This window comes from Erinaceus europaeus, chromosome 18 (assembly GCF_950295315.1).
Source record: "Erinaceus europaeus chromosome 18, mEriEur2.1, whole genome shotgun sequence".
NCBI lineage: Eukaryota > Metazoa > Chordata > Mammalia > Eulipotyphla > Erinaceidae > Erinaceus > Erinaceus europaeus.
The window spans coordinates 43,987,229-44,014,183 of record NC_080179.1 but is presented as its reverse complement, the minus strand read 5'-3'; the positions used below and the strand labels follow the sequence as shown (position 1 = coordinate 44,014,183).

The 26,955-nt window shown below is 49.3% G+C and overlaps 1 protein-coding gene across 8 annotated transcripts in view; it reads left to right on the top strand.

Moving 5' to 3' along the window:
- GLI2 (GLI family zinc finger 2) overlaps positions 1 to 26,955 on the top strand; it is a 256,007-nt gene that overhangs the window by 151,240 nt on the left and 77,812 nt on the right. Inside the window, exon 1 of one of the 8 annotated variants that reach the window (XM_060177976.1) lies at positions 8,958 to 9,015. The exons of the other annotated variants lie outside the window; for them this stretch is intronic. Coding sequence (XP_060033959.1) covers positions 8,973 to 9,015 — 43 coding nt within the window. The 5' untranslated portion in view covers positions 8,958 to 8,972. Of the gene's footprint in view, positions 1 to 8,957; positions 9,016 to 26,955 lie in introns of those variants that run through there. 8 annotated transcript variants of the gene reach the window in all.

Here is a 26,955-nt window from a genome sequence, read left to right as displayed (position 1 = left end):
AGGCAGGCCTTTCTGCCTGGCCCCACTAGGTGTCATGATGGGGAGAGCACATCCTAGTGGGAGAGGCAAGAGTCAGCCTAGCCAGAGAGAGAGAGGGGGAGGGAGAGGGAGAGAGGGAGAGGGGGAGAGGGAGAGAGGGAGAGGAGAGAGAGAGATCTGCAGGGGCAACAGAGCAGCAGGAAGGCCAGCGGAGACTGACCACCGTGTGTGCTGGCCAAGGGGAGGGCTTGCGGGAGAGGACCAAGTGCCACTAAACCTTATGGGTAATGGGTTTTTCATCCCCTGGGTAATAGGAGACACCAAGGAATGAGGACATTACTTAGTGAGTCCCTCACCTCCCTGGCCCCATTCCGTAAACTTGGAGGAAGGACATTGCCCAGCGCCAAGCCGTGTGTGGACTTAATGGGCTTTCCAGCTAAACCTTCCATCAAATTTACTGCTGTGCCTGTCTCCTGACCTTCCCCCCTCACACATTCTTTTCGGAAATGAAGCTGTGTGCAGGCTGGGAGGTGTCACTTCCCCCAAGTCTGAAGATATACGGCTGTGGGCCCTGCTGGAGCTGGTCAATTTAATCAGCCCGGTCCCCACAGTTTGCCCCCTCCCAAAGCCCGGACACATTTGAACCACCTCTGGGGCTCATCGGGAATGGGCAATGTAGTCAGGGACTCATGGCTCACATTCTGCCCTGTCCCATCTTCATTCCTTGTGCTGCTGTCAGCTGGGTTCTTTCTCCACTCCCTTCACCTTCTCCATCCTTTGCAGATTCCAGAAGAGAGCTCCTCTCCCCACCATTGCTGACTTTCTTTCCCTTCTCCTCCCCTCCCTCCCCTTCCCCTCCCTTTCCCTTCTTTTTTGTCTCCAGGGTTATTGCTAGCGCTCGGTGCCAGCACTACTAATCCACTGCTTCTGCAGCCATTTTTTTTTTTTCATTTTAGTGAACAGGACAGAGAGAAATTGAGAGAGGAGGGGGAGGAAGAGAAGGATAGAGACAGAGAGACACCTGCAGACCTGCTTCACCACTTGTGAAGCTTCCCCCTGCAGGTGGGGAGCCAGGGGCTGGAGCCCAGATCATTGCACGAGTCCTTGTGCTTAATACTATGTGCTCTTAACTGAGTACACCACCACCTTCCCCCCTGGTGGCTCTCTTTCTCCTTCCACCTCTCCCCGTACTCAAATCCAGCTTCCTTTCAAGGTTCATCTTAAATGTCACCACCTCCAGGGAGCCTTCCCTGACTCCTGTCATCCCAGCTGCAAAATTTTCCTTCTGGGAATTCCTTTGGGCCCAAGAACTAAACAGGCTCTGCCCCTGCTGAAGCCTGCTGCCTGTTGCAAATCAGACATCAGGTGGCCAAATACCCTGCCTGCAGGTCCCCACGTCACAGGTGGTCAGTGCTACAAAGCGCAGAGACTGCCCAGTGCCCCAGCATGCCAGTGCAAGGGGGGCAGCCCATTCTGGAAGATCCCCGCTTGAACCTGCAGAGATACCTGGCCAATTAGACGCATTCCAGCCTGATCCTCACACCTGTGATCACCAACCTCTGCCCAGGCTCCTTCTCTGACTGGGCCGAGTGTGGGCGCTGCCGTGGGGCTGTGATCAGCCGTGGAGCCCTGCTCAGCCGTCCCAGGGCTGGTGAGGCGACTTGCAGAGGGTTAGCCTTGAGGCAGCCTTTCAAAGGAGGCGGGTGCACACACACAAATCATTATGAGACTAATCAGAAGTCGGGGTACTTAGCGGGATGTGTACACAGCAGCCATTGTCGCAAGGGCCCTTCTCCCATGGAGGCCATTCTTCCGGAGCAGGGTGCTGTTTGCCTGGGTTTTGTCCTGACCACAATTTGCATTCACTGCATGAATTGACAAGGTCGGGGGGTCTGCTCCTTGAGAAACAGTGGAGTGGCTACTCAGCAGACCCTTCAGAGGAAGAGGAGGTGGGGCGCTAATACCAACGTTTGCCCAGGCCCTTGAGAGGGCTGGATCCCCGTGTGGTGCAAGATTAATAGGACGGGCAGCTGAAAGGCTCGAGGCACGCCGTCTCACAGCCTCCTGCTGCTCACCCAGACGGGCCCAGGAAGTACAGAGAGAGAGGCGGGCAGCACGCACCACACGCAGACAGCCAGACCCAGCCCACTGGCTCATGGGTTTGTGCCAACACCAGCAGCCAGTGGCTCAGCCCAAGTTTGCTGGGATGACTCAGTGGTGCCCCTGCCCTGTCCCCTGTGCCTTCCTTCTGTCTGTCTGGATGCAGATAGACACCTGCAGAGGGAGAAGGGCGCTGGTATGAAGGTGGGTGTAGCACCACTGCCCACAGAAGCGCAGGAAGGAAGGGCCCCTGGTTGTGACTTCTGCTCTGTCAGTTAGCAGGCCTGCTGTCCAGTACCGTTGCTGTGTTTGGGCGCGTGGGAACTGCCTTCAGTGCTGTTTTGGTGTTTTTCTGGGACATCTGTTGTGCCTGCCAAGTCCATGTGTTCTCTGGATGAGACGTGGTTGTTGAGCATTAGAAACAAGACCCACGGTTCCTGAATTTTCTCCTTCTGGGCAGGACTTAGTTTTTTGCTGGCATTCCCCCCCTCCTTTAGATGTAGAACTTTGTTGTGGGATTAAGGGAAGGGTGAGTGGCAGACTGTGGGGTCTACTTTTCCCTGAGAAATGTATCAATTAGTATCAGTGTCCACCTGCAGCTGGAGTTTGGTGGGCTGAGAGATTTTTTTTTTAATTAACAAATTAATTTTTGGTCACCAGTGTTTTCTCTGGAGCTACATGTTTGCATGATTCTCTACTCCTATCAGACTTGTATTTTTAAGATAGAAGGTGAGAGATAGGGAGGGAGAGGGACACCACAGCACTGTTCCACCGTTTGTGAAACTTCTGGGCATGGTGTGCTCATGTGGTGGCTGGGGGACTCAAACCTGGGACACTGCACATGATAAGGTGGGTTTTCCACAAGGTAAGCCCTGGTGCTACAGTCTCACTCTTTGAAGTGAAAATATGGAAAGAAAAACTTGGTAGGCAGCGCTAGAATTGTTCATGCATATACCCCCATACTCCAGTCAATAAAACAAAACTTTTATTTATTTATTTATTTTTATTTTGCTTCCAGGGTTATTGCTGGGACTCGCTGAACTATGAATCCACTGCTCCTGGAGGCCATTTTTCCTATTTTTGTTGCCCTTGTTGTCAACCTTGTTGTTGTTGTTGTTATTGCTGTTGTTGTTGCTGGATAGGACAGAGAGAAATCAGGAGAGGAGGGGAAGACAGAGAGGGAGAGAGAAAGACAGACACCTTTTTTTTTTAGGTCATTGCTAGAATGTCACTTCTTTTTTATGTTTATTTTTTAAATTTATTTTATTGGCTTTATTTATTAGATGGAAATTGAGAAGGGAAGGAGAGAGACAGAGAGACACTTGTAGCCCTGCTTCACCACTTGTGAAGCTTTCTTCCTGCAGGTAGGCACCAGTGGCTTGAACCCAGGTCCTTGCGCATTGTAACATGTGCACTCAACTAGGTGCGCCACCACCCGGCCCCCAAAACAAAAACCTTTTATGATAATGAAAAGACAAGCTGGAGGGCAGGAAAAAATGTTTATAAAGGACCAGGACGTAGAATGTATAAAGGATTCTCAAACTCCACAGTAGAGAAAGAAAACATCTAGTTAGAAAATGAGCAAAAAACACAAAGGGATATTTCAGCCAAGAGGAAGTACAGAGAGGGCCAGTGAGTACATAAATAACAGAAATCTTTTTTATAATGCTCTATGAATTTCTTTTTCGTTGTTGTCACTGGAGTGTCACCACTTCAAGCTGACTTTCTTTCTTTCTTTCTTTTTTTAGATAGAGAAAGACATTAAAAAACAATATCAGAAGGGAAAACACAAAGCAGAACTTGGACTGGAGTTGGTGTATTGCACCAAAGTAAGACTCTGGGGTGGGGGGAGGGGTCAGGTCCTGGAACATGATGGATGGCAGAGGAGGACCTAGTGGGGGTTGAATTGTTATGTGAAAAACTGAGAAATGGTATGAATTATTGTATTTTACTGTCAACTGTAAACCATTAATCCCCCAATAAAGAAATTTTAAAATGAAAAAGAAAGAGAAAGAGGGCGAGAAGGGAAGACACCAAGCAGTAGAGCTTCCTCTAGTGTGTATATGGGGGAGTGGCCCCCAGGCTGGGCTGTGTACAGGGCAGTGTAGGAGCACTGTCCGAGTGAGCTATTTTGCTAGCCCGTGATTCTTTCATTTTTAAAAAGATTGAGTTATCAGTGAGCAAAACAGAACTTCACTCTGGCACACACGATGCGGGGGATCAAACTCAGGACCTTGTGAGCGCAACTCTGGTGCTCCGTCTGCTCTGCATTCTCAGGCTGCTGTTATAATGGATCTTTGAGGGACACACTGGACACGTTAGTTTAAGAAAGTCTCTGTAAGTGGTGAGTGAGAACCTCTCCCCAAACACGCACATACAGCCCCTGCTTCTTACCCCCTTGTTCTGGGAAGGCTGAGCTCTTGGTCTCATAGCCCTTTTTTTTTTTTTTGGGGGGGGTGGGGTTCACTGGGCAGGGCATCAGGAAGGCCTTGTGGAGCCTCAGGCACACATGAGGTCCTGAGTTTGACCCAGTATTGCATATGCCAGAGTGAGGTTTAAAGTATAAATCTCTCTGTGTGTCCCAGAGACCTCTAGGGAAGGCTCCAGTGTTGGTCTGCAGGCTTGGCACCAAACTCCACCTCCTTACTTGCCTTTGTAGGTCTTAGCACCGTATGTGTGCCTCAGCCTGGAGTCTTACTCCTGCTGCTGCTGCCCTGGTGGGCAGTGCCAGGCCAGGGTGCCAAGAAGGCTCTGGCAGACTTTATGGAGCAATACCCCAGCTCCCCGGCATTCAGAACCTTTCTGCCCTCCTCAGCCTTCCACTAGCACAGAGCAACCAGAGTCTCTGCTGGCCCTGACTGCCTTCCTGCCCTGGGTCACCCCTGGTACCCAACCGATGGCTTGTCACCTCCACAATAAGCCACTAACCCCTTGTCCTGGTCATCAAGCTCACTTCTGGGGGTACCGGGCATAGGGGATGGGGTGGGAGCTAATGCCACTTCTCTGGTGAATACTTGGGAGTTGAAGGTAGATGGAGCGGAATACTACCAAGAGTGGGGCAGTTCTGTCTGCTGTGTCTTAGCCTCTGTGTGTGTGGGGTGATTCTGCATGTCTATGTATATGCTTGTTTATTTATATGCAGACATCCAGCACCTTTTCTACATTGAGCCAAACTCCTTTCACCAGGCACATGTAGCTATTGGTTGCTTGACTACAGTGTCTTAGAAATAACACCTCAGCTCTGTAGCAGAGTCTGCCGGCCCCCTGAGTAATCTGGGAGAGAAAGACTGCCCGGGGTAATGGGGAAATTTTGTTTCGTTTGCCCATTTTAGGTTTTTGCTCTTGCTGTCGGATGTAGTAGGATGCTTAAGGTAAAGCCCGCTCTCCATGGATGGACAGGGGAGCTGCCTCCCCAGCTGCCTTCCCTGCCCCCACCCCTGCCTCCTGCCCCCGCGGGGGGTCTATGTGTGGTGCTGGACAATTGGGCTTCTCGCCAAGCCCCACAGCCCCCGCTGCCCAACCCATCTCCCGTCTCGAAGGGACCTTCTGAGAAACTGGTTCCTTTCTACGTGCGCTCATAAGAGATTTCTCATGGCTCAGTTCCCCTATAGAAAAGTAAGAATTGTAAGACTTTCAGAGCTCAAGAAAGAAAGTAAAGGGAGTGAGTCAGAGCCAGACAAGAATAAGTTAACAGTATTCATGGCAGTGTCTTGGGAGGAATTAAAAAAAAAAAAAAAAAAGGCTAAACACAAAACTAGCCAGAAGGAGAAAAGGAAAAAAAAGAAACAAACTGAAAAGAGGTGGACAGGAGGCATGCAAACTGCCCGGCCTGAGCAGTTGAACAAGGAGTCTGGCCTGGGTCTCTGGATGCCATGGGCCTCCTGGCAGCCTTTTGTGGGCCCTGATCTGGAGGAATAGTTAGCTGTGCTGTTTATTTTGCATAAGCCATAAGCCCCGTAATGACCTGGCAGGAGGGGAGAGAGCTTGTGAGAGGCTGACAGCAGTGTGATTTAAGGATGGACCACCTGACCCCAACCTCTGAGAACAAATCCACATTCTTCTATAGCCTGCTGCATGTTGATCACCCAGAGAGCCCAGGGAGGCCCACGGTGGGGACTGAAATCTTAAAAAGAGAGGCTGGGGCTTCTCCAGGGACTGGATGGAAGCTCCAGCTGAGCTTGGGGAGCTCTGGGTCCTTTCTTTTACCGCTGGTCTCAAAACCCAACTTACTGGAAAAAGTGTGGAGCTTAGTCAGGTTTCCCAAGCATCTGTCTGTGCATTTTGTGAATGAAAAGCTTCTATGCTTATTTATTTGTTCCTGGGATTTTGTGGCAGATGCCATCACCTGTGACAGGAGATTTTCCTGAGTCCTTGTGCCTGCTGACAGAGATGCAGTTTTCCTGTGCCCCAGGAGGCCTTGAAACTGTAGGTCTTGGAAGCACTTGTTCAATTCCCTCGTGCACTCTGTTACCTGCCCACTAGTTGTTGCTCCCCCCCATTAACTTTCTTTTGATTTTTATTTATTATTTTTTTTTATTTTACAAAATTATATGTCAACAGGGGTTTAAATCCACACCATTCCCACCACCAGAGTTCTGAATCTTCAGTCTCCCCACTGCAATCCACCACAGTTCCCCTAAGGTTGTAGACATAGGCCGACCATCTTCTCCACAACTATCTGTCCACATTTAGACATGGTTGCCCCCCTTTTTCTTCATGATTCAATCTTCCCTTCCCTTCCAAGCCACTCATGACAACATAACTACCTCCATATGTCCTTCTCCGCTTCCTCCTCTCTCTCTGGGTGCTGATGGAGCTGGAGTGCAGAGTCCTCTTATCTTCATCCTATCACTTCTCCCCTGCTGGAAGCATGGATCAAGGTTGTTTATGGGGAGCAGAAGGTAGGAGTTCTGGCTTCTGTGATTGCTTCTCCGCTGAGCATGGGTGTTGCCTGCCCGCTGGTTTTTGAAAGCACCCATTCTGGGTCATCCTTCCTTGCCAGGGCTTGTGAGGGCTTGGGCTCTGCTTCCACTGATGTGGTTGGTTCTCGGTCTGTGTTCTGGGGAGGACTGGTGAGGAATGAGATTCAGCGTTATCAAGAGAACTACAGGGGTGGGGCAGCTGGCTTCAGGCCTATTCCTGTTTTGCCTTGTACCCCCCAGACAGAGGAAAAGAAGTTTTGCTTTCTGGTGCCTCAGTGGACACTTCCTTGGGGACATGACTGGCAGTGAGGAAAGAACTTCCCAGGTGCAGCCTCGGCCTCATGCTGTAGAGACTTTACAGGTGCACCCCTCTGTCAGGGGCACCTCAGATTCTGTCTTCTAAAATGTCAGCACTTCTCTTTCTAGGACACTGGCAGGAAAAGATGGAGGGAAGGAAAAAAGGAAGGGAGAAAGGGGTAACCTGAAAGACATGAATTTGAGCTGGAAGAGTTTTGGGCTCACTAGATGGATTTACAGAAGTAATAACCAGATTTTTAAAAGGAGAAGTTAAATATTTTCTTTTAAGAATTTTGATCTTTAAGAACTATGCATTCCTAGCAGGCTTCTGAGGCAGGAGGGTTCTGTCTGGTGGGCGTGGGTGAGTCTTGTGGACAGGAGGCCAGCTTCTGATCCCTGACCCTCCAGGTCATGCACTCCTCCCTTTCCTGGTTTTTTAAAACTTTTAATTAATTGTTGGCCTCTTAAAAATATTTTTGTCTAACCAAGCCCTCACATGTGTAGTTTCATTGCTTTTGGATCTGCTTTTTCATCTAGATAGATAGATAGATAGATAGATAGATAGATAGATAGATAGTTGGAGGGCCAGGCAGTGGCACACCTGGTTAAGTACACATAGTACTAAGTGCAAGGATCTGGATTCGAGTCCCTGGCTCCCCACCTGTGGGGGGGGGCACTTAAGAAACCATGAAGTAAGTCTGCAGGTGTATCTCTATCTCTCTATCTTCCCTTCCCCTCTCCATTTCTCTCTGTCCTATCCAATAAAATGGGGCGAGAAAGTGACCACCAGCAGCAGTGGATTCATGGACCCCTAACGATAACCCTGGGTTCAGAGAGAGAGGGAGGATAGGAGAGAATGAGGGAAGGAGAGATACCACAGCAGCATCAGGTAATTTTCCCCTGCACGCCCATGTGGTGCTGGGGCTCAAGCCTCTCCCACTGATACTCCATCACCACCATAGTCACAGGCAACCAGACTTCGTATTTGTCTGTGGCATCCCCAGTGCTAGGATATCAGGCTCCATCTTTTGGCCCCGAATCTTCCCTTCCCTTCCCTTCCCTTCCCTTCCCTTCCCTTCCCTTCCCTTCCCTTCCCTTCCCTTCCCTTCCCTTCCCTTCCCTTCCCTTCCCTTCCCTTCCCTTCCCTTCCCTTCCCTTCCCTTCCCTTTCCTTTTTTTCCAATATATTTTACTTATTATTTATGTTCCCTTTGTTGTTTTTTATTGTTATTGATGTCGTCATTGTTAGATAGTACAGAGAAATGGAGAGAGGAGGGGAAGACGGGGGGTGGGGTGGGGAGAAAGACACCTGCAGACCTGCTTCACCTGCTGTGAAGTGACTCCCCTGCAGGTGGAGAACCGGGGGCTCAAACCAGGATCCTTACGCCGGTCCTTGCACTTTGTGCCACGTGCGCTTAACTCACTGTGCTACAGCGCAACTTCCTGGTCCCAGATCTTCTTTGCTGCCCCAAGGTTATATGAACCCTGCTTCCTCCCTCAGCACAGTCTCAGTCTTAGCAAATCCTACCTTCTCTTAGTCTTGTCTTCCAGGCTGAGGTTCCCAACCCTTCACACTTTCCAAGAAAAGATACAAATAAAATTTAAAAAACAAAGAGCTGTTTCCAGGCTAGCAAAATAGCTCACTCTGATAGTGTGCTGCTTTGCTACACACACGATGCAGGTTCCAGACCAGTGCCACCGCCTTGAAGGAAGCTTTGGTACTGTGATTTTTTTTTTTTTACTCTCCCCCCTCTGTCACTTTGTCTCTCGATCTGTCTCTCTGTGTCTGAGAAAGTCATCCCAGAGCAGTGAAACCCAGGTGACATCAACAACAAAAAAATTAACATTAAAAAATAAATAAATCAGGGCTGGACGGTGGGGCACTTTGGTTGAGCTCACACTTTACAGTGCACAAGGACTCAGGTTCAATCCCTTGGCCCCTCCTACCTGCAGGAGGACTGCAGATCTCCCCTCCTCCCACCTTCCCTTCTTTCTCAAATTTCTCTCTGTCTCAAAACAAACTGAAACATAAATAATAAAATAACAAATAAACAAAGGCCATTTCTGTTAGGAGGATGGAAAGTTGAAGGCATGGGCCCTGGCATGAGACCCTTTTATTTGAGGAAACTTCCTCAACCCTGCTGTAGGCTCCCCAGGTCTGCAGGGAATTTCTCACCAACCTGAAATCTCTTTATTTTATCATAAAGAAGGACACTGGGGTAGGGATAGATAGCATAATGGCTATGCAAAAAGACTCTCATGCCTGAGGATTCAAAATCTCAGGTTCAGTCCCCTGCACCGCCATAAGCCAGAGCTGAGCAGTGCTCTTTTTTTTTTTTTTTAAGGGTTAGGGGAATGCCAGGCACTTGCAGACCTGGTGAAGCACACACATCACAGTGTTCCAGGGCCTGGGTTCAAGCCCCTGGTCCCCACCTGCAGGGGGGTAAGTTCACAAGTGGTGAAGCAGGGCTGCAAGTGTCTCTGTCTCTCTCCCTATCTCCCTACTCCCCTCTCAATTTCTTTGTCTCTATTCAATAATAAATAAATTTTTTTTAAAAAAAAAAAGGACACTGGAGTCTTATCTTAAGCATTCACATCTCCATAACTCTCTGTATTTTGGAAACAAACAAACAAAACAAAGGCAATCTACTCTCTTGGGCTTTGCCTTGAACCTCTAGGATCTTGGGAAGACAGGTGATGCCTTGGGAGTTTCAGGCTCCCCAGCACATGTGTGCAAGGGGTTTAACTAATAATACCTCCAGGCAGAACCAATCAGATGTATATACAGCACTCTTTTTTGTAAAGGATTATTTTTTTAAATAATTTTTTATTATCTTTATTTATTGGATAGAGACAGCCAGAAATCAAGAGGGAAGGGGGTGATAGAGTGGGATAGAGACAGAGAGACACCTACAGCCTGCTTCACCACTCATGAAGCTTTCCCCTTGCAGGTGGGGATCGGGGGCTCAAATCTGGGTCCTTGCACATTGTAATATGTGTGATCAACTAGGTGCGCCACCACCCGGCCCCTACAGCACTCTTTAGAGCCCAAAAATTTTTATGAGATTTTTCTTATCCACTTGCATGAAATAGTGCAGCGTCTCCACCTGGGGAAGTGACACTGTAGCATTCCTTCAGTGCCCACATCTGTGCTGACCCCTGGGGCCTCTGCCTTGCCATCTTCCACCTTTCAGAGGAGTGCTGCTTTGCCCTCCCCAAGGAGTGCCCCTCCACCTGGTGTCTGTTCTTATTACTGTAGTATAATGGGACCCCTACCCATATGCCCTCTTTCCCAGTTAGAGTCAAATGCAAGAGCAGAATACACTACCACAGCAGATTAAAGAGAAAGCTGTCATAAAGAAAAGCGTTCCACTCTTATGAGTTGGAGATTATATTTTCCCTAGGCCTTTGCTGTATTTACAGAGAGGAATAAATATCTCTCTAGAAACACTTGTTGTATTTACAGTGAGAAATAAATGCCGAGGTAAATATTGAGCTTCTACAATTGGGGCGGCTGCAGAAACAAATGCAAATGGATGGGAGTGAGGACTGGTGCAGGGGGGATTGTGACTCCCTCATTTGCTCTTAATGGCCGTGAGCTTGTCTCTCTCCCCAGTGGAGTGCAGTGGGGTCGAGCCTTAAGAGGATAAAATGAACATTTATGAAGCTTCCACTGTGGGCTCACCACTTCCCACAGAGAGCCTGGTTTTATCACCGCTCAGCCCTGGGCCTTATGAGCTATTGCTTCTAGCTTTATGATGTGAGCACAGGGGCTGGGTGGTGGTGCTCCTGGTAGAGTGCACACATTACAGTGTGTGAGGACCTGGGTTCAAGCCCCCAGTTCCCATCTGCAGGGGTGGGGGGAGGAAAACTTCCTCTCCTTTCCCTCTCAATTCCTTTCAGTAGCCAGAACAAATAAATAAAATATTATAAAAAAATAAAGAGTCAAACAGAGAATAAGACTCTGGAGCTAAGAAGCCCACCTTAGACAGGGCGGCTAGACCCCTCACAAGGCCAGTGCCACACTTTTCTAGACCCTGAACCAGGGCTCAGAAAGACCTGGAGCAATAGCCATTGGCGGCATGTGACAACAGAAGGCCTTGCGGTGGGGAACACTTCTGTTATTTGCTCCGTTTGGCTGAGTGGCCAGCTATGCACACGCTCAGACCTCTCACCTTCCAGGCTGCGAGGCCACCCCCCAAGCCCTGCCAGGACCACTCGTGTCTGGGGTGCAGTGCCAGTGAAGCCACGGCTAGGCCTGGTTTGTGCATCTGAGTTTTACAAGCAGGCATCTCTGCAGGAACTGACTTTCACAGCTCCTTGTAATCTAGAAGCAAAAGCTGTGGGTTGGGAGGGAGAGTATGTCTCATGTTGGGAACTGACTTCTGAGGGTTTCCTTTTTTGGAAATGTTCTCTCTCTCTCTCTCTCCTCTTTCTCACAAACACACACACACATACACTTGCATGCACCACCCCCAAGCACCCTTGTTTCCCAAGCTGCATCAATGGAAGGCAAGATGTGGGGTGCGTAATTGGGCTGCCCCCTCAGCAGGCCATCACTCTGCCTGGCTTATGGAAGCCATGTTTATTATGGGTGCAGTTTGCAGTGAGCTGGGAGGCCTCTGCACTTGCTGCCCAGGGGCCTGGCTTTCTCGGCCAGCCTGGCTTGGACCTGTTAATAACAGGGCCTCATTTTCCCATCTGCTGAATAGTGGAGCCGGTGCCCATACTGCCTCTTTCTTGTGGCTATGGTGAGGGTCAGATGAGGTCCTGCTTTAGAAATGTGGCTAGTGTCCTGAGTACAACACAGGCCTTTTCTCACTGCCCTGCAGCCCAGGTGTGGGCCTGCAGTAAAATGCAAATGGCACTGCAGGGGACAGTGGCCCTTTGTGGGAAAGTCTGCCTCCTTCTCCAGAGCCTCCATGTCCCTGTCACTGCAGGCTTGGTGCACACGACTGGGGTGGTGCGTATGAATTCCTAACCAGTTCCAGGATATGCTCAAGCTGTTGGCCCCAATGGCCATTCTGGAGACTTACGTAAGAGTTGGCTACGAGTTTTGGGTCAGGTAAGGCAGATTCTTCTGGGGAACTGGGTGCAAGATGGACCTTGCTTTGCTGGCTGTCCCCACTGTCATAGGAACACATCTGTATACCAGCTGCTCCTGCTGCTGCTTCGTGTTTCTTCTCTTCCTGCCCTTCCCCAACCCTTCTTCATCCTTACTCCAGTTCTTCTTAAAGGGCCACATGCATAATCTCCACCCCCTTTTCCCCAGGATTCTTTAGTTAAGCACACACTGGTTGACATCCAGGTCTAACACAACCAATTTCCGATAATTAATTTATTCTTTTTTGTGGGGGGTGGGGGAGAGTGAGGTGCTAGGGTCTTTTGAATATGCAGTTCCACTTAATTCTTTTGTGTGTGTGTGTGTATATTTATTTATTTATCAGTTATTTATGAATGGACACACACATTTAATTTTCCACAACCGGTCATATACTATAACATCAAATAAATTAATTTGTGAAATGATACTTAATAAACCAGTATTAGTCCTACTGGGAGACTTCAGCTGAATGGTAAAGTTATATCTGAAGCAAAAAGACACTACTAGTTACATGGATGCTGGAAATCATGAAATACCTCTACAATAAGACATATTATAGGCCTCCCGGCTCACTGCAAACTGCACCTATAGTAAACATGGCTTCCATGGCCCAGGAAGACATTTATATAAATATATAAAATAGAGTATAATAGACTAAAACTCGGGGGCGGGGGCTGGTGGTGGCACAGCCAGTTAAGTGCACATAGTGCTAAGTGCAAGGACCCAGCTCCCCACTTGCGGGGCGAGGAGGGAATGATTCTCAAGTGGTGAAGCAGGTCTGCAGGTGTCTGTCTTTCTCTCTCCTTCTCTACCTCCCCTCCTCTCTCAGTTTCTCTCTGTCCTATCCAATAAAATGGAAAAAATAGCTGCCAAATAGTGGATTTGTAGTGCTGGCACCAAGCTCTAGCAAAAACCCTGGAGAAAATTAATTAATTAAAGCATACTTCAGTTTCTTAGTAATCACTTTTTCTCTCCCGGTTACACACAGACACACACACACACACAGACACACACACACACACACACACCTACCCAGAGCTTTCCCTAGTATTATGGCCCTCCTGTGTGGTATTTGAGCTCAGGCTTGGGGGTTCCTGCCTGGGTGAACTAGCTCCTGGCCCTGTCATCACATCTGTTGGATGAATTCAATGATCATTTCTCCTTGAACTCTCAAAGCAACTCACCAAAGTAGCTTGACGGCCTTGAACTCAGGACCTGAGCTCTCACTGCCTCAGTTCCCCTCTGTGTGGTAGGCATGATAAATGTCTGAGGTGGGGGGGGGGCTGTTTGTATTAAGCAAAATGAGAGGACAGCATCTACTTCTCTTTGGGGCTCTGAGTCAACATTATCTGCCATCCTTTCTCGCTTCTGTTATCCTCACAGCCTATTGGATAATGTGGCCAAGGCATATGTGGGTGGAGAGTTAGAGCGTGAACATAGAAGTGTGCTCCGGTTTAGAGGAGGCCCAGTTTGGGTGTGTGTGTGTGTGAGGGGGTGGGGGACACATTTTATTTGTGAGCTTCAAGGCTGAGTTCAGCATCATGCCTTGACTAAAATGGGGGCGGGGGGCAGGGAACCCTTCAGAAAGTCTCTCTGATCACTCATAGTCCTTGGAATAATTTTTAAGAATTTGAAATCATTGTTTTCCCTTTTGCTTTCTTCTTTTTAAAAAATTCAAATGTTGTTTATCTTTATAGAGACGGGCAGCAAGACAGAGAGTAAATGAAAGAAACCATAGCACTGAAGCTTCCTTTATTGTGGTGGGGACTGGGCTCCAACCTGGGTCACACACATGGCAAAGCGGCGCACTAACTGAGCTATTTTGCTGACCCTTTAACTTTTAGGTGAAAGGGAAAAACAGAGCCCTGTTAACTCAGCTTTGACGGCTTCTCCCAGAATGGAGTTTTTCTTTTCTTGTACCCCCCACTCAACTCTCCTCCCCTCCCACTCACATCTGTAAACATTTTTTAAAAATCTTTTATTTATTATTGGATAGAGTGACAATTGAGAGGGGAAGGTAAGATAGGGAAAGAGAGACAGAGAGAAATTGAGAGGGAAGGGGAAGATAGAGAGGGAGAGACAGAGATACTTGCAGCCCTGCTTCATGACTTGTGAAGGGACTTGAACCTAGGTCCTTACACGCTGTAATGTTTGTGCTAAACCAGGTGCACCACCACCTGGCCCCTGTAAACCTTTTTTTTTTCTTTCTGCCTCCAGGGTTATCACTGGGGCTCAGTAATAGCACTGTGAATCCACTGTTCCCGGTGGCCATTTTTTCCCTTTTTACTGGGTAGAACGGAGAAAAATTGGGAGAGATGGGGAAGATAGAGAAGGAGAGAGAAAGATAGACACCTGCCAACCTGCTTCACCACTTGTGAGGCAACCCCCCCTGCAGGTGGGGAGCCAAAGGCTCAAATTTGTGCGGGTCCTTGCGCTTTGTACTATATGCGCTTAACCCAGTGCACCACCACCCAGCCCCACCCTGTAGACATTTTTTAATATGTTTTTCTCTCAAAAGAAAAATGCTTAAATTTTGCCCAAACAAGCCAACAGCATGGAATTTGCATTTGGCAAACCCCTGTCACCCGAGCTAGACTGAGTGTGGACCATTGTCAGTTAAGGACAGTCAAGTCCTTGTTAAGGTGTTGGTAAGGGCCCCCCACACACACACACCTCCCTCCCCGGATGGTTATGGAAGCAGAGCTGCTCCTAAGTAAAAGATAAATTATGGCGGGATGTAAAGAGGCATCATTTAAAAAGTGTCAGGATACAATTGGGTTCTTAAAAACCTTGCCGAGCTGCTAAATTCACATGAAAATTGAGTGGCCGAGATTGCCCGGGGTGACAGCGTCCTTGGCATTGATTTATCCAGTCTGTTTGGCCAACATATGACTTCAGGCCTCTGGTGGTGAGGCAGGAACTGCCGGTGAGGGTCTTCCTGGCCCCAGCCCTCAGCTAGCTCTGGGGAGCAGAAGGGAGAAGAAGGGGCGGTTCCCACTGACTCCCGGGAGAAAGCCCACCTGCAACCCACCTTCAGAAACGCATCGTCCTCAGTGAGCCTGCCTGTCTTCTCACTTAGGAGAAACATCTCTGCAGAATCGTCAGGGAGACTGATTTGAGACTTGACTCCGCCACACGCCCCTTGTTGAACTTGAAGGCTGCGGACAATTGTTTGGTATTTTACCCTTGACTGTGATCTAAATCCCATGCCTTTCACCTCCTGGCTTCTTGCCCTGGAGCAGATAAAAAGGTGAGATTACCAAGTCAAAGGGGGAGATTCTTGATCTGTAGTTACTGAGTTATTTCTAACAGGTATTTTTCAAAAAGGAGCTTCACACTGGGTCATCTCATTAAGAAAAATAAAACACAGCTGTGCTAATTTCTTTTCAGGTAGAAAAGTGAGCTTACGGGAACTTCCAGCAAATTAAAGTGTTTTTTCATTATCATTATTTTTTAAAACAGACATTCCTTGCTTGAGGAAGCAGTGAGGATGGACCCATGAGGTAGCTCACTTGGATAGTGAACTGCTTTGCTGTGTGCATCACCCAGACTGGAGCCCGGCCCACTGCACTGCCACCTGGGAGGGAAGGAGGCTTTGGTACTACCTGCCCTCCTCCCCCAAGTCTCTATTTAAAAAAAAAAAAAGGCCCGGGGGTGTGTAAGGCTTGCCTTGTTGGAGACACCTCATGTCAACTTTTGAGAACCTTTTTTTTTTTTTATTGTAACTAGGGTTATTGCTACGGTTCGGTGCTGGCACAATGAAGCCACTGTTCCTGGCAGCCATTTTTTACCTTTTCTTTTCTTTTCTTTTCTTCCTTTCTTTCTTTCTTTCTTCCTTCCTTCCTTCCTTCCTTCCTTCCTTCCTTCCTTCCTTCCTTCCTTCCTCTTTCCTTCTTTCTTCTTCTTCTTCTTCTCCTTCTCCTTCTCCTTCTCCTCCTCTTCCTTCTCCTTCTTCTTTTAGATAGGACAGGACAGACAGAAATTGAGAGGAGAGGGGAAGATAGAGAGGGAAAGACAGGGACCAGGTGATGGCACACTAGTTGGTCCACACATTACAGTGCACAAGCAGCCACGTTCCAACTCCAGTCCCCACCTGCAGGGGAGAAACCTCACCAGCCATGAAGTGGTGCTTCAGGTGTGTCTCTGTTTCTGTCCTTTTCTGTCTTCCTCCTCTTTTGGTTTCTGTCATAAATAAATAAATAAATAAATAAATAAATAAATAAATAAATAAATACATTTACATAAAAAAGAAAGACAGAGAGACAACTGCTTCACAGCTCATGAACCTCCCCCCGCCCCACATCAGCCATAGGTGGGGATCAGGGGCTAGAACCCAAGTCCTTGTGCGTGATAACATGTACACTCAGCCAGGTGCACCACTGCCCGGCTGTGAGTACCAACTCTGCCCCTCCCAACTCCACATTCAGTGACCACTGACCAGTAGCTTAACAACTTCCCCCACGGGAGTTAGCCAATACTCTCCATTGGGGCTCTCCCCCTGCACCCCCATAGAGTGTTAACATTGACAGCAGCCCACTTTAGCCACTTAACACTTGGTTCTAGAGGCTTTGCTGAGGTGACCCATGAGAATAAGAAAAGCCTATGATCTACCTGGAGAACAACTGGTATTAGTAGTTCTGGCCAGTAGTGAGTGACGCTCTGATCAAGGCTGTATCTCTACAGCAGCACAGTCTCTGTGCTGGAGAGCCAGCTTTGCCTTCAGGGGTAAGCATCTGAGAAAGAATAAACTCTGAGGTGGAAGACTGACAGTGTGCAGGCTTAGGAGGAGAGAAGGGTGGGACAGATGCCGCTGTGGTCCTGAGACCTGCTCTTGTCATTGGCCATGGCGAGAATGAAACCCCAGCTGGTGCCATGAGCCTGGACTAGGACTTGAGCCTCAGGGGTGTGTACTGCCTTCCCATGTCCCTCGGAGTGGCTGACTGTTGACACATGCTGTGTCCACCTCCAGCTTCTGACATCTGGTTCCGATTCCATCAGAGGTTGGAGTTTCAGCACCCCCCCCCCCCCAGCAGTCTACAGCACACACACATTTCAAAGGAAGGGCTTAATGCTTCCTCCATGCGATGCTTCCCCCATGTGAAACAGTGCCCCCCCCACCCATCCCCCAAGGAGAAATAAGTTCAGTTGCCTTGATGGATGGAGGTGGACAGGTGGAGCTTGTGAGTGTGTTTGGCAGCCGCAGAAGTTGTTCATTTTGAGACTCTGTGCATAGTAAGTCATTCAAGCTGAGGATGAGGAGGAAACAGAGACTCAAAACTGGTGGCTGAGGAGGGATTTACTGAAGGCAGTTCTCCATGGCAGAACTGATCAAACCACCAGAGGAGGAGAATTCTGGGGAGAGAGAGAGAGAGAGAGAGAGAGAGAGAGTGTGTGTGTGTGTTCTCCTGTTGTTCTGTGGTTTGGTTTAAGCAGGAAGTTCAGAAGATTTCTAGACACTATCCCCAGGGCTAGGTGGTGGTAACACCTGGTTAAGTGCACACATTACAATGCACAAGGACCTGGGTTCAAACCCCTGGTTCCCATCTGTAGGGGAAAAGCTTCATGAGTGGTGAAGCAGGGCTGCAGGTGTTTCTCTGTCTCCATCCAATAACTAAAATAAATAAAAATATTAAGGAAGAGAAAGAAAGAAAGGAAGGAAGGAAGGAAGGAAGGAAGGAAGGAAGGAAGGAAGGAAGGAAGAAGCTATTCCCCATCCTCCCAGCCGGAGCCTCACATGGCCCCTGTCCCCAAAATAAGCTGTTCTAGAACCTCAGACTTTAGCACACCCTGAGAAGGCAAGGTGGCCAAGGATGTGAGAGAAAGAACAGCCTCTGGCTCAGACTGGAGCCTTGTTGCTCCTGTGTTCTTGTCTTCTTGGCTGGCTCAGGCACTGTACCAGCCCCTGAGCTCTTGGCCTCTGGTGAGCAGGACAGGGCTCCACATACTCAAACTCACAGAAGCCTGCTTGAGAAACACTAGTAGGGACAGCAGTGTTGGTGAGCCTAGAAGCCTACACTCTCCTCGCTCCCTGACTCAGCTGCTCTGACCCCTTCTTCATCCCATGGACCCCATACCTGCTCCTCCCAGCAGGCCCTGAGGGCTTCTGGCAAAAGGACCTATGAGAGAAGGCTGGCAGGAGACACCCGCAGGAGCCAGGTTGTGTGGCCAGGGAAGTCAGAGACACACTACGGACCAGCAGGTTACCCGGTAGCGGGAGAAAGAACACTGGGTGGGAGTCAGAGGAGAGAGATATTGGTGGGTGGGGAGGAAGCCATCCTCCTCAGTTCACCCCAGTCCTTAGGACACACTCATCTTCTGAGGACAGTCATGTCCAGTGGGCAGGGCTCTGCAAATGCTACTGAAGTTGATAGGACAGTGGAGCGCTACCTGCATGGGATGCTGAACACGTTAGAATCCTCTGCAGAGTTAGCACAGTCCTTACCTGCAGGGCCTCAAGATGGAGGAGGTTTCAGGAGGTTCCAAGTAGGTAGAAGCCATTCATCCATCCATCCATCCATCCATCCATCCATCCATCCATTCATTCATTTATCCATTCATTCATTGCTTCACTCATTCTCCATCATCCTTTGAACACTAACCTTGCTTGCTTTGTCTGTTTTGTTGTTGTTATGTTATTTGGCTTCAGAGGTCAGAGATCTCATGCATACATGATTCCATTGCTCCCAGCAGAATATTTTTAAAATATTGTTTATTTCTTTATTATTGGATAGAGACAGAGAAGCTGAGAGGGAAGAGAGAGAGAGAGACAGAGGAGAGGTGTTGGTGCACGTGGCTGAATGCACATGTTACAACATGCAAGGACCTGTGCCCAAGCTCCCAGCCCCCACCTGCAGGAGGAAAGCTTTGTGAATCGTGAAGCAAGGCTGCAGGTGTCTCTCTTCATCTCTCTCCTTCTCTGTCTTCTCCTTCCTCTTGATTTCTGGATGCCTCTATCAAACAAATAAAAATAATTTAAAAATTTTTTAAAAGAGGGAGAGAGACAGAGACACCTGCATCCCTGATTCAACACTCATGAAGATTTCCCCCTGCAGGTGAGGACCAAGGACTTGAACCTGCTTCTTCGCACACTGTAATGTGAGAGCTTAACCAGCTGTGCCACCACCTGCCCCCCTCCTTTTTTTTTTTTAGTTTCAGGTAGAGACAGAGGGAGAGATAGCCTGTGAAGGAGAGACACCATAGCACCACTCCACAATTCACAGAGCTTCTTCCCCTGTTGTCATGTGTGGCGCTTTCATGTGGTGCTGGAGATTCAAACCATGCCTGGTAAAATATGTGCTCTGCAGAGTACCCTATCTCTCTCCCTCTATGTCTTTCATGGGGGCGCCTTGGGCCCTTCTCCCACCCAGACGATCACTGCAAGCTCAGCTCACTCACATAGAATAGGCAAGGGCCTACTCTCTGCCGCCATGTCAGTTCCTGGCTCTCCATGTGACTTCATGATCTCTGGATTTGAGTTCTCTCTCTGTCAGCTAGCGATGGCCATGTCTGTTTGGGGTGTTTGTGTGAGCATCACACCCAGAAGAATGACCCACTTAGGTAAGACAAGAGTCAGTGTAGCTGTTCTCAGTACTCTGTGTGCACCACGGGAGCCTTGGGAGCATGTCCCAGTGGGTCAGAGCTGGTCTGGGTGTTGGCACGTCAGGTCCTTGTTATTTCTGATGTGCTTCGAGGTTTCACTGTGCCCTAAGATGGAGAAATCTGAGCTGAGGGGGTGGTTGATGAGCCCCTGATCATGTGGACAGAGCAGGGAGGCAGAAGGACGGACAGTGGCTGAGCTCCAGGCTTTCCCTTGGCCGTTAAAGTTTATCGCCACCACGGACAGTGATTGAAAAAGGCTCTTTGCAGCACTGAAATGTGAGCAATGAAACTTGCCAGTTGATACCAACACAGGGCACTTATCTCATAAAAATATCCTCTGTGTCAAAAGGTTTCAGTAATTGTGCCTGAAAGTATTAGCAGTCATTTCTGCCAGCTTCAGGCTCCCCCGGGGCCTGCAGGGGACTGTAAAAAGGGTCTCTCGGTTCTTGCAAAGGAAGAGAAGGAGCAGGGGAGGGGAAGCTGAACCCCAGCTGGACTGTGGGAAAAGTGAGGCTCCACCAGGCTCCCCCTACCCCTCACCTGGCTGCAGTGGGTGTGTGCCTGACTCTTATGGATAACTGTCCAGAGGGAGAGTGATTTCCAAGAGGTCTTTGCAGTCACATGTGAGTAATCTCCCTCCCTGCCTCCCAAGGCCATGCCAAAGAATGCAGACTCAAAGAATGCAGAGCCATCGAGGGACACAGCCAGGGTTCACACAGCTAGTGAAGTATCAGGGTTGGGATTAGGGAACCCAAACATTCCCCTCTGCAGGACCCCCCAAGAGACCCAGGCTGAACTGGCCAGGTAGCCTGCCTACTTCTGGAGACTTCTTTGGGGGGGGGGTGCGGGGGAGGCAGTGGTGCACCCAGGTAAGCTCACAAAGTACTAATCTTGAAGACCAAGAATCCTGGTTTGAGCCCCCAGCTCCCCATCTGAGGGAAGGGGGTCACTTAACAAGTGGTGAAGCAAATCTGCAGGTGTCTCTCTTACTCTATCCCTCAATTTCTCCCTCTCAATTTCTCTCTGTCCTATCCAGTAACATGGAGTGCGTGGCACTGCATTCTCCTTTCTGCCTCTCAGAGCAGAGTCTGGGCCTGGAGCTGAAGATGGGATTGGGAGCTGGGTGTCCTCCACAGGCGCTGAGTGGAAGTGGCCTCTCTTGGGGAGATGCCCTGGCTGGCATACACAGAAACATTGGGAGACCATTGTTTAGCCATGGAACTAGGACTTTCCCATTCTTTTTCAGCCACCCATACTACATATAATAGTAGAGTAAATATCATGGGTGGGCAGAGTGGGGAGGAGGTTGAGCCTGGGACTCAGAGTCCCAGACAAGGGCGGTCCTTCTTTGTCAGCCACTGCTGGATCATCTTAGACAAGTTACTCTTTGAGCCTCAGTTTCTGTAAAATGAGAATAGTGATAATGACATCACTAGAAGAGCAAACAGACATATGAACATCACAGAATCAAGCCTGGGAAACTCACAGCAGTTTTTGTAGTGGCATGCCATCCACTGTGCCCTCTGGGATTTGCTTAATCACTGGGGTGGGAGCAGCAGTATTATTACTACAGGAATGAGCTGTGTGTATGAGAGATTTCCATACTCAAGGGCACTTAGTGATCTTCCATCACACTCTTGGTGTGGAACTATAGTAATAAAAAAGTAAAACTTGGGGCCAGGCCGTGGCACACCTGGTTAAACACACACATTACAATGCACAAGGACCCAGGTTCAAGCCCCTAGTCCCCATCTGCAGGGGGATAAGCTTCACCCGTGGTGAAGCAGGGCTGCAGATATCTCTCTGTCTTTCTCCCTCTGTATCTCCCATGCCCTCTCAATTTATCTTTGTCTCTATCCATAATAAATAAAGAACTAATATTTAAAATAATAAATAAATGACAATAGAAACTTCTGCATGGCTTGTTGCTGGAGGTCCAAGACAAATGGGGGGTTTATTGGGTCATGGTTATTTAATTTCAGCAAAATAAGCAAAGTGGCAAGGACCAGCTAGTCATGAGGGCTGGCAAGCCATGAGTCTTTTAAGCCGAGTTTACCAAAGCTCAGCTACACATGTTCAGGTCCCAGGAAAAGTGCCATGATGGGTCCGATGAGCTGAGAGCGCACAAGAGAGAGACAGCTATTTCCAGCAGCCACTCTCTTTAAAAAGCTTCAGACACGCTCACAATCTCTTGTGGGTTTGTGTAAATCTGTAGTATGCTGTCAGCCATATGCTAATTATGTTCGTGTCCCAACATGGAACCAAAAGGTTGACGTGGGCAGTGTGTTCACATGTGACAGGGAATGATGTTATAAAGCCTACCCATGCCTCTGTTGATGGTGGGTGTCATCCCGTGGTGATGGGCCTGGTGTTCTGTCCACTCGTCTCCACTGAGATCTGAGTGGGGCCAAGCACTGGGCCATGGATGCCTGGGGCTGGGGTCTCAGGGGTCTCCACTGTGTGCACTTGGGTGCAACAAGGAACAGCCATTTAACATTCCCTCTGAGAGGCAGCTGTGCAGGGGATGTTTCCAGAGTTTGTTGTCCTTACTTTGAGAAGCATTTGGTCTACTCTATCCTATGTCTTTGTACTCTGTAGATGATTCATCAGGGTGCCTCCCAGCACATCGAAAAAGAAAAAGAGCTTGGACCTGGGGTTAAGGCTGCATATTCCACAGTGGTGGGGTCAGATAGCTCAGTGACCTCTCTAGGAGATGAAAGAAGGTACCATTTCTACATTTGGAGAGGGGTGACTCCCCCAACCAGACCTGGTCATCAATCTGCCCACCCCTTGCTGCTCCCCTCCCCACCAATGGACCACACATGACATCATCTACCCTGAAGTTGTGGTTTGGGGAAACCAATGTTATGAGAACAAATCCTGGTTCTGGCTGCCGTCACTGCAGCCCAGAGGCGGAATTCGGGGTGGGTGGTTTCATTTGGGTACCCATAAAGGAAGAAGAATTGACCACTGAGAAGAAGAGACTTTACGGCTCAGATTGTCTGCAGAAGCCAGATGCAGGGGGACAAGGGTTTCAGGTTAGTGTCATCCTTCTCCTTGGCTGTCCTGGAAGTGTGTCTTGACCCAGCAAGGGGATCAGACTCAGTATCCTCAGTGACTTGTACTCAAGACCTAGTCACAATCAGAGTAGCTGTGAGGGTCCCCCTGAGTCCCCCAACCGCAGTGTGATGTCTGTTATGCCTTCTTGGAAATAAACATCCTGTCTGCCTCATGGCCGGATTGGTAATGAGAGTGGCATGGGGAGGTCACCTGGAGATGACCCCTCCCACCATGCTTGGGTCTCCAACTCATCCCAGGCCACTGGCCAGCTCCACAGCCTCAGGGAAAGCAGAAATCTCTGGAATGATACCTGGCTCCTGCCTTTAGCTGCTGCTTCTCTGCATCCACTGAGCTGAGGGTGTCCACGTGTGCCATCTCTCCAGATGGGGGGGGGGGCTGTCCAGTCTGTGTCCCTTTGCATCTCCTGCAGGCCTGACAGTCTGTAGCTCCCTCATACTGTGGTTTCCTGCTTCCAGCTGCCCCACCCCAATCTCCACCCTCAGGCTGGGCAGATAACATGGTTATGCAAAAAGACTTTCAGGCCTGCAGCACCAAAGGTCCCAGGTTCAATCCCAAAACCACCATAAAGCAGAGGTGAGCAGTGCTTTGGCATGAAGAAAATAAGCCAATCAGGTAGCACTTTATCCAGTCTCCACCCTCATGGTGGCCCAGCCAGAAGTTCACTGCGCTAGCCAGCACCTCAGGGGTCCCTCTGTCCAGCAGTTCTGCGTGGTGGTGATCGCAGGACCCTCAGCCAGGTTTGCTGGGCTGCTCATCCTAATCAGGACTTCACTTTATTTCATGCAAATAGGGAAGGGACATTGGTGGCCGGGAGGCACAGGCATCCATCACCCTACTTCCCAGCCCCAGTCATTCATCAGTGGGACCTGGAAGATAATACACTTTTTGTCTGAGGCAATTACTTAATCTTGACAAACTCCAGTGTTAAGCAGGCCTATTAGCAAGGCCCGTCATTAATCAGCTTGAGCCAGGTGGGTGCTTGCTCTGAACTGCTGTGGCTCTTGGGGGCCCAGAATGGGCCCTTTGCCATCTTCACCACCCTCATTACACCGGTAGCATGCTAACACCCAGCTCTCTGCATGTGCTCTGGGTCGCCAGGCCACAGGCGGGAAAGGGACCCATTATTAATGCCAGTCAGCACGGATCCCAAGCCAAGCAGGATGATCCATTGGGGTGATTAGCTAATGCGGGGAGCACAGCTGGGAAGAGAGATAACCCCTCCCTCGGTCCCTTCCTGATGGCCTCCGACTGCTGGGTCTCTGGGCAGCACTTAGGAGCTTCTGAGTGAAAGGCCTTTTCTGGTGGTGGGAAAGGCCTCCCAGAATGCGTCCCACAGGGCCTTGCCTGCAGCCTCGAGCACCTGTGGCTCTGCTCACACTGCAGCCCCAACCCAGACTACCTGAGGGGGGGGAGAGAGGCACCCAGGACAGAGGCCTGGGCCTCCTTCAGCCTCGCCTTCATCGTCATGTTCTACAAGTGCCCTCTCTGCCCTTGTCCCATCTGTAAGAACGTATCTGGGAGTCTGTGGCTTGGCTGTGTCAGGGGAGCTATGTGGCCGTGGCTATCCCTGGACCAGAGTGCTGGGCTTCTGCGTGCCTAGTTTCCTCATCTCTAAAGTGGAGGATGATGACGTCAGTAACACTCCCTCCATTGCTCCTCTTCTAATACTCCGCCACTCTTCTACTTTTTTTTTTTTATTTTTCGACTTCTTTCTATACTATTATTATTAATGATTTAATAATGGTCAACAAGATTGTGGGATAAGAGGGGTACAATTCATACAATTGCCACCAGCAGAGTTACATCCCCCCTCCCCTCCATTGGAAGCTTCCCTTTTCTTTATCCCTCTGGGAGTATGATCCAGAATTCTTCATGGGGTGCAGAAGGTAGGAGGTCTGGCTTCTGTAATTGCTTCTCCACTGGACATGGGTGTTAACAGGTGAATCCATCCCCCCAGCCTATTTCTATCCTTCCTTAGTGGAGCAGGGCTCTGGGGAGGTGGGGTTCCAGGACACATTGATGAGGTCATCTTCCCAGGGAAAGCAGGTTCCCACCACACTTCAGTGCAGTCAGACTTTCTGTCCTCAGTCCGGGCTGGATGCTTTCTGTACTACTCAGTCTGCTGCTGCTGCACCCGGTACTCCTCCACACCGTGCTGACGCTCTGACCAGTACTGCAGTCTGCTGCTACTGGTCTAACACTCTCTACTATGCCTGCCCTGCTCCAACGTGAATGCACTACCTAGGTCTTTACTGCTTCTGCTCAAGGACTGCTCTCTCTAATCCTTCTCTTCACTGCACCTGCTCTGACACTACTTTTTTTGCTCTTCCTCCAATACTATACATACTCTTTCTACTCTCTTCTGCTATTACTCTTTTGAACCTTATGCGCCCTACTGCTTTTGCTCTAAGACTTCTTTCTCTACTATTACTCCTGCACCACTACTCTCTCTACAGCCTCTGCTCTGATACTAGTCTCTCTGTTATTACTCTGCTATAGTTCTATGCTCTGTTTCTACTCTCTACTGCTCCTGCTCTAATAATGCTGTCTCAAATTGCTGTCTCTGCCACCTCTGCTCTAATCCAGTTCTCTGTCATGCGGCTGCTGTTCTAATCCTACTCTCTCTACTGCTCCTGCTGCCTCACTGCTACTACCCTCTCTCTGCATCTCCTGCTCTCATCCACTGCTTCTCGGTACAACAGCATTTTCTCTCCAAGCTCCTGCGTTATTTCTACACAGTCTTGCAGCTACTGGCCACCCTTGTTATCACCAAGGTTCCCTTTCCAGTAGAGAACACATTCATTCACATATTCCAGACTCCACCTGTGCCGGGCACCAGGCTCGGGTTTTAAGGGAATGGTCAGTGGGTGGACACATCTGCTGCCTGATTTGGAGAGGAGGTAGATGAAGGGTCCCCAGAGAGGGCACACATACACTGAGCTTGTGTAAGGCACCATGAACCACATGATACTAAAGCTGGAGATGGTGTGGTGGGCTGGGAGGGGTGGGCTTCTGCACATACACTGAGGTTGTGTAGGGCACCATGAACCACATAATACTAAAGTAGGAGATGGTGTGGTGGGCTGGGAGGAGTGGGCTTCTGGGGTCTGCTGAGCTATTTGATCCTGGGGGTGGGGGTGGGGGTCAGGAGAGCTCTGGGCTTGGCACTCTTCTGCAAATAGCATCAGGTCCTGGGATCGTCTGTCTAGTAGTCAGATTCCTCCTCTGGGTCCTGGCCACTGGACCCACAGAGCAGGGCCAGTGACTACCACACCTCGAAAGAACTGGAGTGTCTCAGGCTGCCCTTGGGTCTGCAGAAGGACAGATGTGGTTCCTCTGACCCCTGAAGTGTGTTTGCGTGGGAGTTGGCCCCTAGACGTTAAACCTTGTTTATTTTAAAGGAAGTAGACATCATCTGCTTTTAATTCACACACTAGCTCATCAAAATATTGTTTTGCAAGAGGTTTTTTTGATGTCCAGGAAGCCTTTGGAGTTTTTCCTTTCTTAGTTCTTGTACAGACTCATTCTAGGAAGCAAAATTCCAGCCACTGCTCAGAGCCATCGGGCTGGATCAGAAGGCTGAACTTTGCTGTTACTCCACCAGCAAAATGGGAGGGGGGGTGGACTTGTCCTGGGGGGGTAACATGAACTGAATTCTAGTTCTACTGGGTGGGCTGTTTCTCTCTCTCTCTAGCTCTCATGCCCTCCCCTACCCCAGCTGAATGCATGAACGTAGTGCAGGGATGGAAAATCAAGTCAACAGCAAAAACAGAGACAGAAGGAACAATACCACAGCACCTAAATTTCCCCCAGGGCAGTGCAGGCCAGGCTGAAATCTTTGTAGATATTTTTTTAAGTGTTATGTGGACCACCT